The sequence below is a fragment of the Pleurodeles waltl genome, chromosome 11 (genome assembly GCF_031143425.1).
Source record: "Pleurodeles waltl isolate 20211129_DDA chromosome 11, aPleWal1.hap1.20221129, whole genome shotgun sequence".
Lineage (NCBI taxonomy): Eukaryota > Metazoa > Chordata > Amphibia > Caudata > Salamandridae > Pleurodeles > Pleurodeles waltl.
In genome coordinates this window covers 415,494,365-415,509,045 of record NC_090450.1, presented here as the reverse complement: position 1 = coordinate 415,509,045, position 14,681 = coordinate 415,494,365, and the positions used below count along the sequence as shown (strand labels likewise).

General features: G+C 46.4%; 1 protein-coding gene across 2 annotated transcripts in view; it reads left to right on the top strand.

Moving 5' to 3' along the window:
* MYO7B (myosin VIIB) overlaps positions 1-14,681 on the top strand; it is a 1,466,311-nt gene that overhangs the window by 484,247 nt on the left and 967,383 nt on the right. For both annotated transcript variants that reach the window (XM_069213753.1, XM_069213751.1), the window contains one exon: positions 4,193-4,345. In XM_069213753.1, coding sequence (XP_069069854.1) covers positions 4,193-4,345 — 153 coding nt within the window. The remainder of the gene's footprint in view (positions 1-4,192; positions 4,346-14,681) is intronic.

The window sequence follows — 14,681 nt, the reverse complement described above, 5'->3', positions numbered from 1 at the left end:
TATGCCACCATACACTTTTAAACAGACTCCACCAGATCAGAATCCAAGGAGCAACCCTCAAGTGGATTGCATTCTGCTTCACATGAAAAGCACAGAAGGTCATGCTCCCGCCCTACTCCTTGCTCCCTAAGAACTTCACTCAGCTCAACCCACTTCGATGTATATATGACACCCCTGGCAAACATCGTCAAGGGCCCTACACTCAACATCATCTCCTATGCCAACGACACCCAACTCTTCCTCTCCCTGACTAACGACACAGCAATCACCAAGGAAAAGTTCCAAAGATGCGTGAATACGTGGCTGCCTAGATAAACAACAACTGTCTCAAACTCAACACCGACAAGACAGAAGTACTCATCTTTGGGAAGGAAAAGCACACCCCCTGGAACAAATCATGGTGGCCATCTGACAGGTTGCTGATGGCAGAGTAGTGGTCAGGCAGGGAGGTGCCATGGAAAGTCTGGCAGAAAGACAGTCCTGTGGACACGGGGCCCCCTGCACAGCCCATGACCATGTCGTGGAAGGTGCAGGGGCTCTCTGCCAGCCCTCTCAGAATAATATGACAGGGATGAGGCTGCCGGCTTGATGGAGGCCTCATCCTTGCTGCTTTGACAGTCTGATGGTCAGACCGCCAAAATCATAATCAGGTCCCAGGGCAAGTACCCAAGAAAAAATAATCAACTTCTCCTTTTATGTAAAATCTTTTTTTAATCTCCCGGCAAATGAGTTCCTTCAGCAACATGCTCCAACAGAAAAGGTAGGGTAGCTAAAGAGAAACAAAGACTTCTTCCCTAATTTGGAGGCACAAGTCAGAGCCCTATTTGGATGTCACAGGAATCCTGTCCGATCATGTGGGAAAGCCATTTCTTTTGGCACAGGACACCTCACACACTGTTCATGCTTCATCATAGGCATCCTCTCCCCACCCTAGTAGGACAATGCCACCAGGGTGTACTCAAACTTCTGGTGGATTCAAAAGAAGGAAGGAGTTATTAAATAAAGTTAAACTGGACAGGTGACAGGATCCAGAAAAGTTAAAAATACCTTGGGGTCAGTAAGAAGAATGTCTCAAACCATCTCCCCAAGACAACATGTTATTGCAACATTGTGATTACCACACAATGTGAACCGCCTCATGAACCCCATCCACCAATGACTTAAGGGCACAATATGGGAGTCCCACTAAAAGCTCCCATTACCACCAACAATTTGGCAACATACTAAGCACATATAGGATACAGAATTATGTGAACATTTCAAACTCAGAGTTAAGGTAGCCTTTTATGCCAGCTACCAAATATGTGTATCACTACCAACTAGATAAAAACAAGCTTACTATGGGGTAATTTAATTAGCAAGTTTGACACAGCAAAACTCTAGGACATAGATTTTTATCTCCCATCAGAAATGCTTGAGTATAAGGTTTAACACAGAGGATAATGCAGTGGCTAGCTAATAGTGTTACTGTCTCGTGAGAATGAGCAGAGATGACCACTGATTCCTTGTATGTTAATGACTTATCATGTGGTATTTTGATTCCCCTTGCACCCTGTAATATAGTGTGTAACTACAGAGGACATTATCCTTTCCCAGACTGGGGACCTAGTATCCCCTAACATTAGGGTAGGAATAGACCCACATTGCCAATGAGCTTTATTAATATGCATGTGGGCTGTTTTTTTGCATGTTTGTTTGCCCACTTTTGGCACGTGTGTATATGATCTCACACTGACACATTTCTGTCTCTGCATTTTTTCACTAGGATCGCTGTTTAATATTTCCTTCTTTCTAATATTTTCATGGCTGTAGGTCCATCATATTTATATCCAGGCTATCCACTAGGGATCCTTGGCCCTAAAGAATGCCCAAGGCCTGCTAGGATAACCATAAGGGCATAAACACATTGGCTTAGGGAGATGGTTTGAGCCATTGCTCTCAGTGACCATCTCAATGATGTTTTCAGATGTACCTGAGGTCCCAACATTCAAGGTGATACACCTGGGTACCTCAAAGTATTTTTAACTTATCTGGATCACATCACCTATCCAGCTGAATTTTATTTAAGAACTTCCTCATTCCTTTGACTCTCCCCAAGATTGAGTCCTCCATGGAGCCATTGTCCTACCAAGGTGGAGATAAGTTGCCTATTATGAAGCATGACATGAACAGTGTGTGAAGCATCCTCTTCCAAAAGAAATAGCTTTCCCATGTGATCTAATTACCAAAAAACAGGGGGGACCCTATAACCCTAACCTGCCCAAGGTCAATATAATGTCAAAGAGTAAGCGACAGGTGGGGACAAATTTAGTCCTAAGTTTAAAGAACAGTACTTAATTCTGTTACTCCTGAGTTCATTTCTTTCTCATATTTATTTTGAAACAATTTTTTAGCAAAAAAGGAGCTATGGTTGTTCAATACATTACTAAATACACACCACATAAATAAATATAAACAATAAACAAAACATTACTCACATTACTAACAAATAAAACAAGTGTAAAGTTTAACAATATAAGAAACCCACCAAAGGTGGTGCCCTACGCATTTAAATAGTGGTCACTATCGCATGACTACACGTGTGATCCACTCCTACTTGCTAAGGTGATGGGCTTTACAAACACTTAACTATCAACGCGTTGTGTATTTCTTTCACACAAGCGTGATATAGTGCATCTTAAGTCTTTGCAATATAGTTAATTGTTTGGCAAGCCCACACACTTGCAATAAAAAGAAGTCAACGCGTTTCGGCCTTCTGATTTAGGGCATCATCAGGACTGGAAAAGGGCATTAGCATTTCTTAATTGTAGAAAAATGAGATAGTTGCTGCCTGCCTTCCTCTAATTATTCGATCTGTGAGCCTTGCTACTTAGGTTGTTTAAACGAAGTATGGCATCGGGGCTCACACCGATTACCGTGATCGGCGTTTGCTTGTGTCGTTTTCTGTACGGCAAGTCTGGCATGCGATCTGACAGGATTCCTGTGAAGTCCAACTAGGGCTCTGACGTTTTGTCTCCATATAGGAGATGAAGTCCCTGTTTCTCTTGAGCTACCGTACCTTTTGTGTTGGAGTGTTTAGTACAGGGAGGATGCATGGTGGTACTTTCCTCCTCCTCTCCATTTTGTGTGATTAAAGCCTTCAGCAACATGGTAATTGTCAAATTACTGAATGCCACCCAAGTAGTACTGTCAAGTCCACTATCTCTATTTCAGCCACTGATGGTTTTCCAGTTGTTGCCTTGTCCCTTGGTTCTGCTGGCACAGTCCTTTCTACCTCAGGTCTCAGGGATAATACATGTGTGGTAAGGAACAGGAAGTAAAGTGGGATCGTATAGACCTATTTATGTTCTTTAGTTTCCAGCTCATGTCCTCCCCTTACCCTCAGCAGCACATTAGAGAGAATAGAGGGAACTGGGGAAGGACAGTGGGTTATTTCCGACAACTGATTGTGGGTCAAAGTGTGCATAATGTCACCTTTACTAACCCTGACATCTTAGTCAATTGGCATCCATGCCTTTGCAAACATTTTAGAGCCAGTTGTACTAAAATGCAATTTTGCATTTCCTAAATAGCGATTTCCTAGAAATCGCTATTTAGGAAATGCAAAATTCTATGTAAACAGATACCGATTTCCTAATAGAGAATCCTACATAGTAGGAATTGCTATTAGGAAATTGCAAATAGGGAATCCCATTGCATTTGTGTCAATGGGCTTGGTTTGCATTTCCCAAATAGCAATTTCCTATTAGGAAATTGCTATTTGGGAAATGCAAAACCAAGGATGGCAATGGGCAAAAGGCCCCTCTTGGGGCACCCTAAAAATAGCGGTGTACATGTAGAGCACACACATGGCCAAGGGGCATGTGTGTGCTCTATTGCAATTAAAAAAAAAAAAAAAAACATTTTGGGGTGCTTTTTTTAGATTGCACATAGTTACCACCGACTTCAAGTCGATGGAAATTGCATTTCCTAAATGCCCAAATCACATTTAGGAAACACTTTGTATATCAGAATAGGAATCGCATGTAGGTAATCCCTCGTTGTGATTTCCTATTCTGGGGATCACAAACTGTGATTTGATTCGGACCATTAAGAAATCCAAAAGGGCATTGTACATCTGGCCCTTTGTGCTTGAAGTATATAAGATAATTTTGGAGTTGATGAAGAGCAGCCATACCTTATTCTCTTTCAGGAACATTGGATCCGAGCGCACGATATGAACGTGGTGCATTCGATGCACCCTAGCTCTATTCAAGGAGTGGAAGACATGATCACCCTCGGAGACCTCAATGAAGCAGGCATTGTCCGCAATCTTCTCATCCGACACCGAGAACGCAACATCTATGTGAGTACTCAGACTTTATAGCCAATTCTCTCTCTCTCTGTCATTCCTTTTGTTTTTATTTTTATGTGTTGATTTTATTTCTGCAGTTCTCTGCTTCTTCATTTTGCGCTGCTATTTGTTCTCTCTATCACAGAATACTGCTGTATCTGCTTTCTCTATTTTACTGTTTCTTATTATTTTTCTTTCAGATTTCTTTGCTTTTCTGTTCTCTACTTTTCTCATATCCATTTTAGTTTCTCTCTTTCACCCTAGAAAATATCCTGCTCTGTCCTTTTTTCAAATGTGTATTCATTCAACTCTGTATTTTATTATTTCATTAGGGGGGGTTTTATAGTGCAGATCTGGTAAGTGGAGAGCAGCGCTTGCAACGGGATGCATGGTGCCAAGCAGAGCTGATGTGCAGGTGCCTAAAATATGTGGAAGAGTTTGTTACAATAGGGTACGGTGGGAAGAGGTGGAACATGGGTGTTAGGTGGATGAAGACATTTTTGCAAAACCTGAAGACTGGCAAGGGAGAGGACTTAGTTAAGGGGAGGTAATTCCATAGACTTGAACTGTAATAGTGGTCTGGTTGTGTTTACTCCCCTTATTGTTACGCTAAATACTTTTCTCCCCGTCTTTTATAGGCTTTCCCACTGGCTTTTTTCAAGGATGCTCTTCCAGGCATTGTTAATTGGGCACTCCTGGTATAGAAATCATATGGCAGTGTCGAATGCATTTCTTTTCTCTTCGCTTCCTGGTCGTGCCTGATTATACACTATTGTTGACCACAACTGATGGTTATTTGTCAGGCTTCTAGTGAACCACATAACATTGTCGCTAGATGATGATTTGCTTTTGTATATGCAGTTTTTCATTCTTTCACTTTATCCATATGACCTGTTCTGGCTCCGAACAGTGATTATCTGTGTGGCTTTGGTCTTGGCACCAAATAACAACTCTCCAACTGGTTCTGGTTAATGACCCCTTTTCTGCTTCCACCCAGGGTTCATTCTCTGATTATCGTCAATGTTCTCTTTGGACTGAGGAGTAGTATCAGAATGCCATTGTCTGAATATCGTCTGACAATAATATTGTGCCCTAAATATTGTTTTTAAAAAAATCACCCATTGGATTTAATATTAGACATTCTACATCCAACGGACATTTTTCTATGCGATATTTAGGAAAAGGTATTTATATCAGACAATATTTCTGTATGAAATATGTTACCAACCTGCTTTGTGTTCATTCATGACTCTCCCACATCTCATCCCATTTCTATCCTAAACTCTCTGTGTTAACCAAAAAGTGATATACAGAAACGGCTAAGCCAGTACTCCTTTGCATCACTGTGATTTCCTCTGGGATCCCTTTCTTATCCTTTCTTTTTGGCTACTTGTTTTCAGTGCAGTACGGAAAACCCATATAACCACGTCCTAAGGAGCAGTGCAGTTTGAACCGCTAGACCAAGTTACTGCACGAGGGTGAAGGCAGTCTAAGACTTTGGTCAGTGAATCTCCCTGACTATAGTCTATTCTTCTTTCCCTGGCCTGTGCCAATGACTCAGTCCCTGACAGTAGCCATGACTTTCTCCTGGGCTCTGACCCATGACTGTTTCACTTCTACTGGCACATGACTGGCTGTCCCCTGGACTTGCTCCATGGCTTGCTCTTGGACATCAATTCAGAGGAACGTATGATGGAACAACGAATGCTGAAACCACGCATGCCTGAACAACGCGGCCGTTGCCACGGATGCCTTTACCATGCATGTCTTCACAACAATTTATTGTAGTAAAAGCATGCCTAGTAAAGGCATGTGTGGGAACGGCATGCGTGGTTCTAGCATGCAACCCCCCCACCTGCCCTAAGGCCCAGAAGTACCCCACCCCCCCACCCCTAATACTAAAACTACCCCGATCCCCACCCCTAAAACAAATCTACACCGGATACCTCACACCCACCCTGAGCCCTGAACCCTTTCCCGACCTCCTCCACCTGCTCTAAAAAGAACTGACCCCCCCACCCGCCCCTAAAAAAACAAACTGCTGGATCCCCCCACCCTGTCCCTAAAAACAAAAGTACCCTGATCCCCCACCCTCACCCCGTCACTAAAAACCTTACTACACCGATCCCCCATCCCCAAAAACCAAACTACCCCCACCCCAAAAACAAAATTACCTTGACCCCCCACCCCCAAAAACCAAACTACTCCTACCCTCCCACCCGCAAATACCTAACTACCCCAATCCCCTACCCCCAAAAACCAAACTACTCTGATCCACCACCCCAAAAACCAAACCACCCCACCCCCAGAAACAAAAGTGCCCCCACCCCTGCCCCAAAACAAAACTACCCTGACCTCCCACCCCTCCCCTAAAACAGAACTTCCCCAATTCCCCCACCCCTGAAAACAAGAACTACCCCAACCCCCCACCCTGTCCCTAAAAAAACAAATTACCCCACCACCCCAAACCCTTAATCCACCCCCACCCCTAAAAACTAACCCCAACCCTGCCCCCACTTACCTGACTGCATCCTCCCCCGATGCACTCTCCCTTTTTCTCTGCCTTAACCACGCATGTGTGTTGTTCAGCACATGTGTGGTTAAGGCAGAGGAAAAAGGAGTTGTTGTTAACGCAAGCATGGTTCCGCTTGCATCAACAACGTAATCTTTGTTCCGGAGTCGTTGTTCCGGACGTTTCCCGATTCAGAGATCTCTCCTTGGTTCTATAAATAACTCTCTCCAGGTTCTGACCAGTAAGTATGTCTTTCGCCACTTACTCTCTCCTAGACTCTGGCCCATGGCGGTTCGACAGACTTTGGCCCTTTCCACTTAATCTCTTCAAACTGCCCTCATTCTAGATGAGACAAATGCGTTTCATTGGCCATGGCCCATGGCGTTTTCAGCAAGTCTGGCCAATAGCTCTAAATTGCATCTGATCCATTATTTCTTCCATGACTGTAGCCATTGTCACTCTCCCTGGCTTTGTCTCATGTTGCTGTTCTTAGCTCTGGCCATCTCTTCATATGACCCATGACTCTCTCCAAAAAATCTGAATAATGTCACCCTCCCCTCAACTTGATCCTGGATTCTCTCCTTTGTTCTTGCCAATTATATTCTCCTGACTCCTGGGTACATCCCTGTTCCCAGTCATGGTTAATAAGATTCTAACTAGTTTGCATCTTTAACTCAGACCTATGAGGTCCCTCACTTTGGCACATAATTCAACCACTCTCTCCCTGTCCCACAGCTCTCCCCAGCTCAGACAGGATGCTGTCTCTCATCACTTTCCTGTATCTTGTGGTCTGTTACAATCTCCCTGACAGTGGCTCATTACTCTCCTGCTAGCTTTAGACCATGGCACTTCTCAACCACTAGCCATGACTCCCTCTCTGGCATTAACCCATGACTCTCTTGTGGCTCTCTCCTTTCTTTTGGTTATCTCACTAACTTGGACCAATGAGTCAATGCCTGTAGTTGTCCAATGATGTTCTTTTTGGTCTCTCACATGACTGTTTTTCTGGATTTCTTCAATGATGTAATGCCTCTCAATCCGATTATCTGCAGTGTCTCTTACCATGCCAGTAATGCTTAGCACTGCCAGAGCTCTTGTTAACAATTCTATCTTATAGCGACTTCTAGTTGCAGAATCCTTACCTTAAATTCCTTACCTTAGAATTTCCCCCAGGCATCAGTCTGGATCCAGAAATGTTTCTCGAGCAGTACCCCTACGCACTGTTAGGTGGCGTCGGTCGGCTCCGCGTCCGGTGTTGTAAGCGCCGGATATGACATTGCAGGTCCTATATGGGCGCCAGCCTGATGCACTGACGTCAGTTCTTTTCTTTGTGCAGAAGCTAAGCACACTGTTTACACTCCTGGTGTGTCAAGGATGTCATCACACAAGATTGGGTTCAAGCCCTGTGCATCCTGTCATCGGGCGATGTCCATCATGGAGCCACACCTCGTATGCTTGTGGTGTTTGGAGCTCTACCTCGACCTGAAGTTGTGCGCTGAGTGCCGGGCCATGAATCCGAAAGCTTTGAGGGAGTGGTCGTTAATGCTCCCTGAAGGCTGGCGCTTGGCTCCACATCTCTGTCTAGAAGATGGTCCTGAGAATGGTCCCAGAGCCCCCATTCTTCATCATCCCACTCCACGTCCTTGGGATGGTCGGATAAGTTGAAGCACAAAAAGAAGTCAAAGAAGAACAAGCGTTCGACTTCACCCTGTCCATTGGTGGAAGCAACGAGGGTTAAGGAGCGTCGTCGTTCCAAGCCACTGTCCTCAGAGCATGTGTCTGGGTCGACTCTGCACCTCTCTGAGTTTCCAGGAGCCATAGTGACCCCTTCCCAACTCCATGAGTTCTATGAGGCCATGCGCCTCATATTTAGGTAGTCCGACTCCGCTGGAGTGACTTTGGGCAGTCAGCAGGGGCCCCTCAGGTTCCTCACCGGTGACTTTGGCCTCGTCTCTGGGGGACACCCACAGATCTGTTCCTGTATCCGAACCGGTCGTACCAACTCAACCTTCCACGCTGATGTTTCTGACGTCGATCGGATCCTGAACCTATTCTCTTGGGTTGGGGTACGGTGAGGATTTGGAGGAGTCGCTGGGCCCTTTGGATTACCAGCTTGAAGATCCAATAGACTGGCAGATGGACCTGGGTGAGGCTTGTGGTCTGTACACTTCCCCTAATGGCAGGCGTTCTCCCCTTAATGTTGCTACAGAGGAGGGGGCGTCCTACTCCACGGTGGTGTGGAGAGCAGCCAAGACCTTGCCTTCGAGCTGCCTTCGGTGGCAGTCAGGACTAACCTCCTGACAGAGGTGCTTCAGTCCGGGGCTTCCACTTCTGAAGCCCTTTTGCCCTTTAACAAAGTCCTCACTGATGCCCTGCTGGGGACATGGTCCAAACCCAGCACAGGGACTCCTGTGAACAGGACAATTGCCCACCTCCATAGACCAGCTTCGAGTGACCCAGTGTTCCTGATGCAACACCCGACCCCTGAGAGTTTGGTTATCCAAGCCTCCACATCCCTGGGTGCATTCCCTTCTGCAACCCGGGCAGGGAATACCAGAGGCTGGAACAGCTTGGGAAGAACATTTTTTCTTCCTCCGGCCTGGGATTGCGGTCTGTGAACACTGCATCGGGCTATTACACCCATACCTCAGGGGACACGGTTGCACAGGTGCTGCCACAGGTTCTGGAGGAGTCCCGGGCCATTTGCTCCCAAGCTGTTGCTAACAGAAGAGACACAGCCAAGTTCACCTTAGATCGTGGACTGGATACAACCGACTCAATATGCAGATCGGTTGCATCGACAATGGCATTAAGGCACCAAGCTTGGTTGAGGACATCTGGCTTTTTGGGGAATGTCCAATCCACTATTATGGACATGCCCTTTGATGGCACCCATCTCTTCGGAAACAAAGCAGACTCAGTGCTCAAGCGCTTTAAGGAGTCCTGGGTTATGGTCAGATCCTTGGGCCTTGCAGCGCCCCTTTGCCCCCTCAGTCTGCTTTTTGCTCCTTTTGTAGCTACTGGAGGAGCATCCAACCACGTCCGTTACCCTCCAGCCACAATGCAGTGCGTAATTCCCAGCATCTTGCGAGGCGGGGGACATGTGATACAAAGTCCTCATGGATCAGGGAGCCAGCCGTCTAGCCAGTCCTACGCTCCCCCTGCAGCCTCCAAACCTTCCTAGTCTGATGCTTCCCCACCAGGGACCAATCGGAATCAGAATTTGCCATCACCTGCCCCACTGGCAGTCCATCAGGTCAGACAGGTGAGTTTTTCAAATAGTTCTCAGGGGCTACTCCCTCCCCTGCAAGACTACACCTCTCTCCATGCCACCACTCTATGATCATATGATGGAGGATCACCTGGCACTTCTCCACAAAGAGGTCATGGCCCTCCTGGCCAAGGGAGCCATAAAGAGAGTTCCTGTGTCAGAAGTAGGTCATGGTTGTTATTGCTGCTACTTTCTGATGCTCAAAAATGACAAGGGCCTCTGCCTATCCTAGACCTTTGGCCTCTCAATCTCTTCCTCAGGAAGGAGAAATTCAAAATACTCACTCTGTTTTAGGTTCTATCTGCCATGGGCCCAGAAGACTGGATGGTAGCTATGGACTTGCAGGACGCCTATCCCCATATTCCCGTCCTGCCTCCCCACAGATGTTACCTGTGGTTCACGGGAGGCCATGAACATTTTCAGTTCACCATGCTCCCCTTTTACCAGCGCTCCTCGGGTGCTCACCTAGGCGATGGTGGTGGTCGCAGCTCATTTGTGCAGGTCAGGGGTTTCAGTCTTCCCCTACCTCGACCTGTGGCTGTTGAAGGCAGGCTCGCCACAGGCTGTCATCTCCCACCTCCAAACTACAGCAGACCTATTGCATTCGGTGGGTTTCACTATAAGCATGACTCCCTCTTAGATGCTCCCCTTCATTGGAGTTATTCTGGACCCGAGCAGCTAGTCCAGTATACTCAAGCTGTGATACCGATGTTTGAGCCTCTATCCTGGATTTCAGTGAGAATGACTCTGTGGATGCTGGGACTCATGGCCTCCTGCACCCTGGTGGCATATGCTGGCTCTGCATTGGGACCTGAAGTTCCAGTGGGCGCAGCATCAGGGGAATCTCTCTGACATGGTCCAGATCTCAAAGGAAACTATGCAAAAGCTGCAGTGGTGGCCCTTGAACCGTGACTGGATCAGAGGCAGATCCCTCTCCCTTTCCCAACCAGATCTGACTGTAGTGACAGATTTGTCACTCCTGTGAAGGGGCGATCACGTGGGAGAGATAGAGATCAGAGGCTGGAACATCAGGGCATTTCCCCAGTGGTTCAACACCTGGTGGGTTCTCTGAACGTCAGAGCAGACAAACTCAGCCAACAATGCCTGGTCGATCACGAATGGCATCTCCATCTGAAGGTGGCGCAATGTCTCTTTCAGCAGTGGGGAGAGTCTTGGTTAGATCCGTTCGCCTCCGCAGAGAACGCACAATGTCAGAAGTTTTGCATGTTGGAGTTTCCAAGGCGACACTTGCTCAGTGTTGCTTTTTGTCTTGAGTGGAGCTCAGGCCTACTGTATGTCTTCACTTCTGTCCAGGGATCTCAAGAAGATCAAGAACAACTGGGTCTAAGTGATCCTTGTGGCACCGGACTGGGCAAGAAGAGCCTGGTATTCCGAGCTATTGAGTATGGCCATTGATCTTCCTATCAGACTGCCCTTTGGGAGGATATTTTGTTGCAGCAGTAGGAGAGGGTTCTCCACCCAAACTTGTCCAGTCCTCACCTTCTTGCATGGAGATTGAGTGGCTGCACCTGACAGCTTTTGACCTTCAGCCCGAAGTTTGTAATGTCATCTTGGCAGCCAGGCATCCCTCCACCAAAACGATATGCTCCTGTCGATGGAATAAATTTGTGGCATGGTGCACAAACAAATCTGTTGACCCCCTCTCTGCCCCTCTTTCTGATGTCCTTTTGTTTATACTTTCTTTGGCCCAGCAGGGCTCTGCTTTGGGAACCATCAAAGGTTATTTGTCTGCTATCTCCGCTTTTCTGAGATTACCTGACCAACCCTCTTTGTTTAAATCTCCTATTGTCAGTAGATTCCTTAAGGGTCTTACCCATATGTTTCCTCCATCACCATTCATAATGCCCCAATGGGATTTTAATCTTGTTCTTACTTTCTTAATGTGCGCTCCTTTTGAGCCGCTCCATAATTGTCCTCCCAGGCTACTGACAGTAAAAACAGCCTTCCTTGTGGCCATTACATCTGTTCACAGGGTTGTTGTGCTGCAGGCATTGTAATCTAAGCCACCCTACCTTTCCATCTACCTTGGCAAAGTGTCGCTCCTTACTAGGGCTTCCTTTTTGCCAAAGGTGGTCATGCCCTTTCATGTAGGCCAATCCATTACTGTGCCTACTTTTCAGGCACCCCCTCATGTTTCTAAGGAAGAGGAGAGATTCCACCGCCTAGACCCAAAAAGATCGTTGCCGTTCTACCTTGATTGTACCAAAGAGATCTGGGTGGATGATCAACTCTTTGTTGTGAAGAAAGTTCGGGCAGTGCATTAGAGAACCATCTCTAGATGAGTTGTTCTCTGCAATAAAATGTGCTACGCATTGGCTAAAGAGCAACCCCCAAGGGTTTGCGTACTCATTCTACCAGAGCCACAGCTGCAACCACTGTGCTAGCATGCAGAGTTCCAGTCCTGGACATCTGTCAGGCAGCAACGTGGGCATCTCCGCACTAATGCCTGAATAGTCAGGATTGGAGGGATGGGTACTTTACCCGTTCAGTCCTGCAAGACTTCCTAGTATGATTTTAATTTGCAGACCCTCCTCCAGGGCGGGTATTGCTTGGGTATCGATTCTAACGTAAGAAATCTGTAACTAGAAGCCTCTATCAGATGAACAAGTAACTTACCTTAGGGTAAGGTAGGAACTTCCCTTTCAGGGCCTTTGTTCTGACGCACTAGAAGTCAGTGTTCTTCATGGGTTCGTGCTTCTGGCATGGAAAGTTGTGAAAAGAAACTAACATCAGTGCCCCTGGATTGTACATATATAGGCCCTTTGACATCATATCCAGCACGCATGATGCCGACAACTGATGCGAAGCCAACCGACGCCACCTAACAGCAGGTAGGGGTACTGCTCAAGAAACATCTACAGATCCAGATTGACACCTGGGGGGAATTCTAAGATAAGTAATCTAAGGTAAGGAATCTGCAACTAGAATATTTCTCTACCAGATAAGACGTTACCGAAGGTAGGTAACTTGTTCATTCATGACATGGTGTCTCCCGCACCAGTACCTTAAGTCCCATGGCTGCTGCCCCTCCCTCTTCCCCTTGGCGAATGGCTGTCTATTACTGACGTCCTTAATACACTGAAGCTGAGCCTAGACACCCCTGAATCACTCAGTCCCTTTTATGCCATTTCTTGCTGGACTCCTGTGCCTTAGAGGCATTGATGTGCTGGAATATCTGCAGGGGCAAGGCAAGGGGCTCAGACATCACCATCTTTAAGTGCAGCCCCGCCTATTTCAGGATCAGTGAGGAATGGGGCCACTGCTGATGTGGTCACCTTGGGCTTCCTATTATATACAATGTGCTGAAGCTACTGAGCATTGTATGTCAACCACAGAGGACAAATACCCCTTCACAATGTCCTTACACCATAGATACATATTATCATTCTTTTTCCAGTCATTAAAAGACCTAACTCATTGTACCCAAGTAGGCATCCCTGGAGCCATGTCAATCAAGCCTGAGTGGCAGTGCCAGCAGTGATCTTATGGGAAAAACACAAATAAAGCAGGAAACCAAGTCTACATCTGTGGTTCATTGACAGTGTGCATCAAAGGGCATTCTGAACATGCCACTCTTGATTGGTGCTTTCTATAAATAGAACCAATAACTCGCTATGATGTGGTGGTGACAGAGCCTCTTACTTTGCTTGATGGATCTATACCTCTCCTGTCCTCCTCTCCACTCAATCTTTCTCATTTAGATTGTGACATACCCCCTAACTTTCTGCAATAACTAATTCTTCCTAGATGAGGTGGAAGGGCACACACACTACCTGATGATTGTCCGCAGCATGTGTAACTGTAGAACATATGTTGTGCACTCCTGCCTTCTAGTGCTGGACTTGGAAAGTTACAAGTTGATTTTGTTCGAATGAATATCAGGTTCGAGGAGATTTATGCTTTCTCCCCTGTAACCCACAATTTACCACATACTCCACCTCAAATTAATGTATTTTCCACCACTTTGTTTGGTCACGTTTTGAATGCTCTTTTAGCACTGAGTATGCATCAGTAACTTTGGCACTGGAGGGCCGGGAAACTAAGAACTTCCATGACTGCATCATCATCACATAAATAAAATAACATTAAACACTTCAACACTGAGTGAAATGTAAACTGTACTATGTAGAGCCTGAGGTCCGGTCGTATAAGAATAAATAGTTTGTGGCGCACTCTACACTGAAATCAACAAGAAACTCATCAGCAAACTACAAAACACCCAGAACGCCGCCACCAGACTGGTCCTCGACCTACCTCGACACTGCCACATCTCGCAACACCTGTGTACACTGCACTGGCTTCCCAAAGAGATAAGAATCACCTTCAAGATCCTGACCCACGCACACAAAGCCCTCCACAACACCGGACCAGCCTACCTCTACCAGCAACTCAACCTCCCAGAAGTACCCCGCATCAGGAAAACCAGAACAGGAGGATGCTCCTTTTCCTACCTCGCAGCCACCGCCTTGAACCCCCTTCCTCTCCACATCAGACAAATCACCTCCCTCCTCAGCTTCACGAAGGAACTGAAGATATGGCTTTTT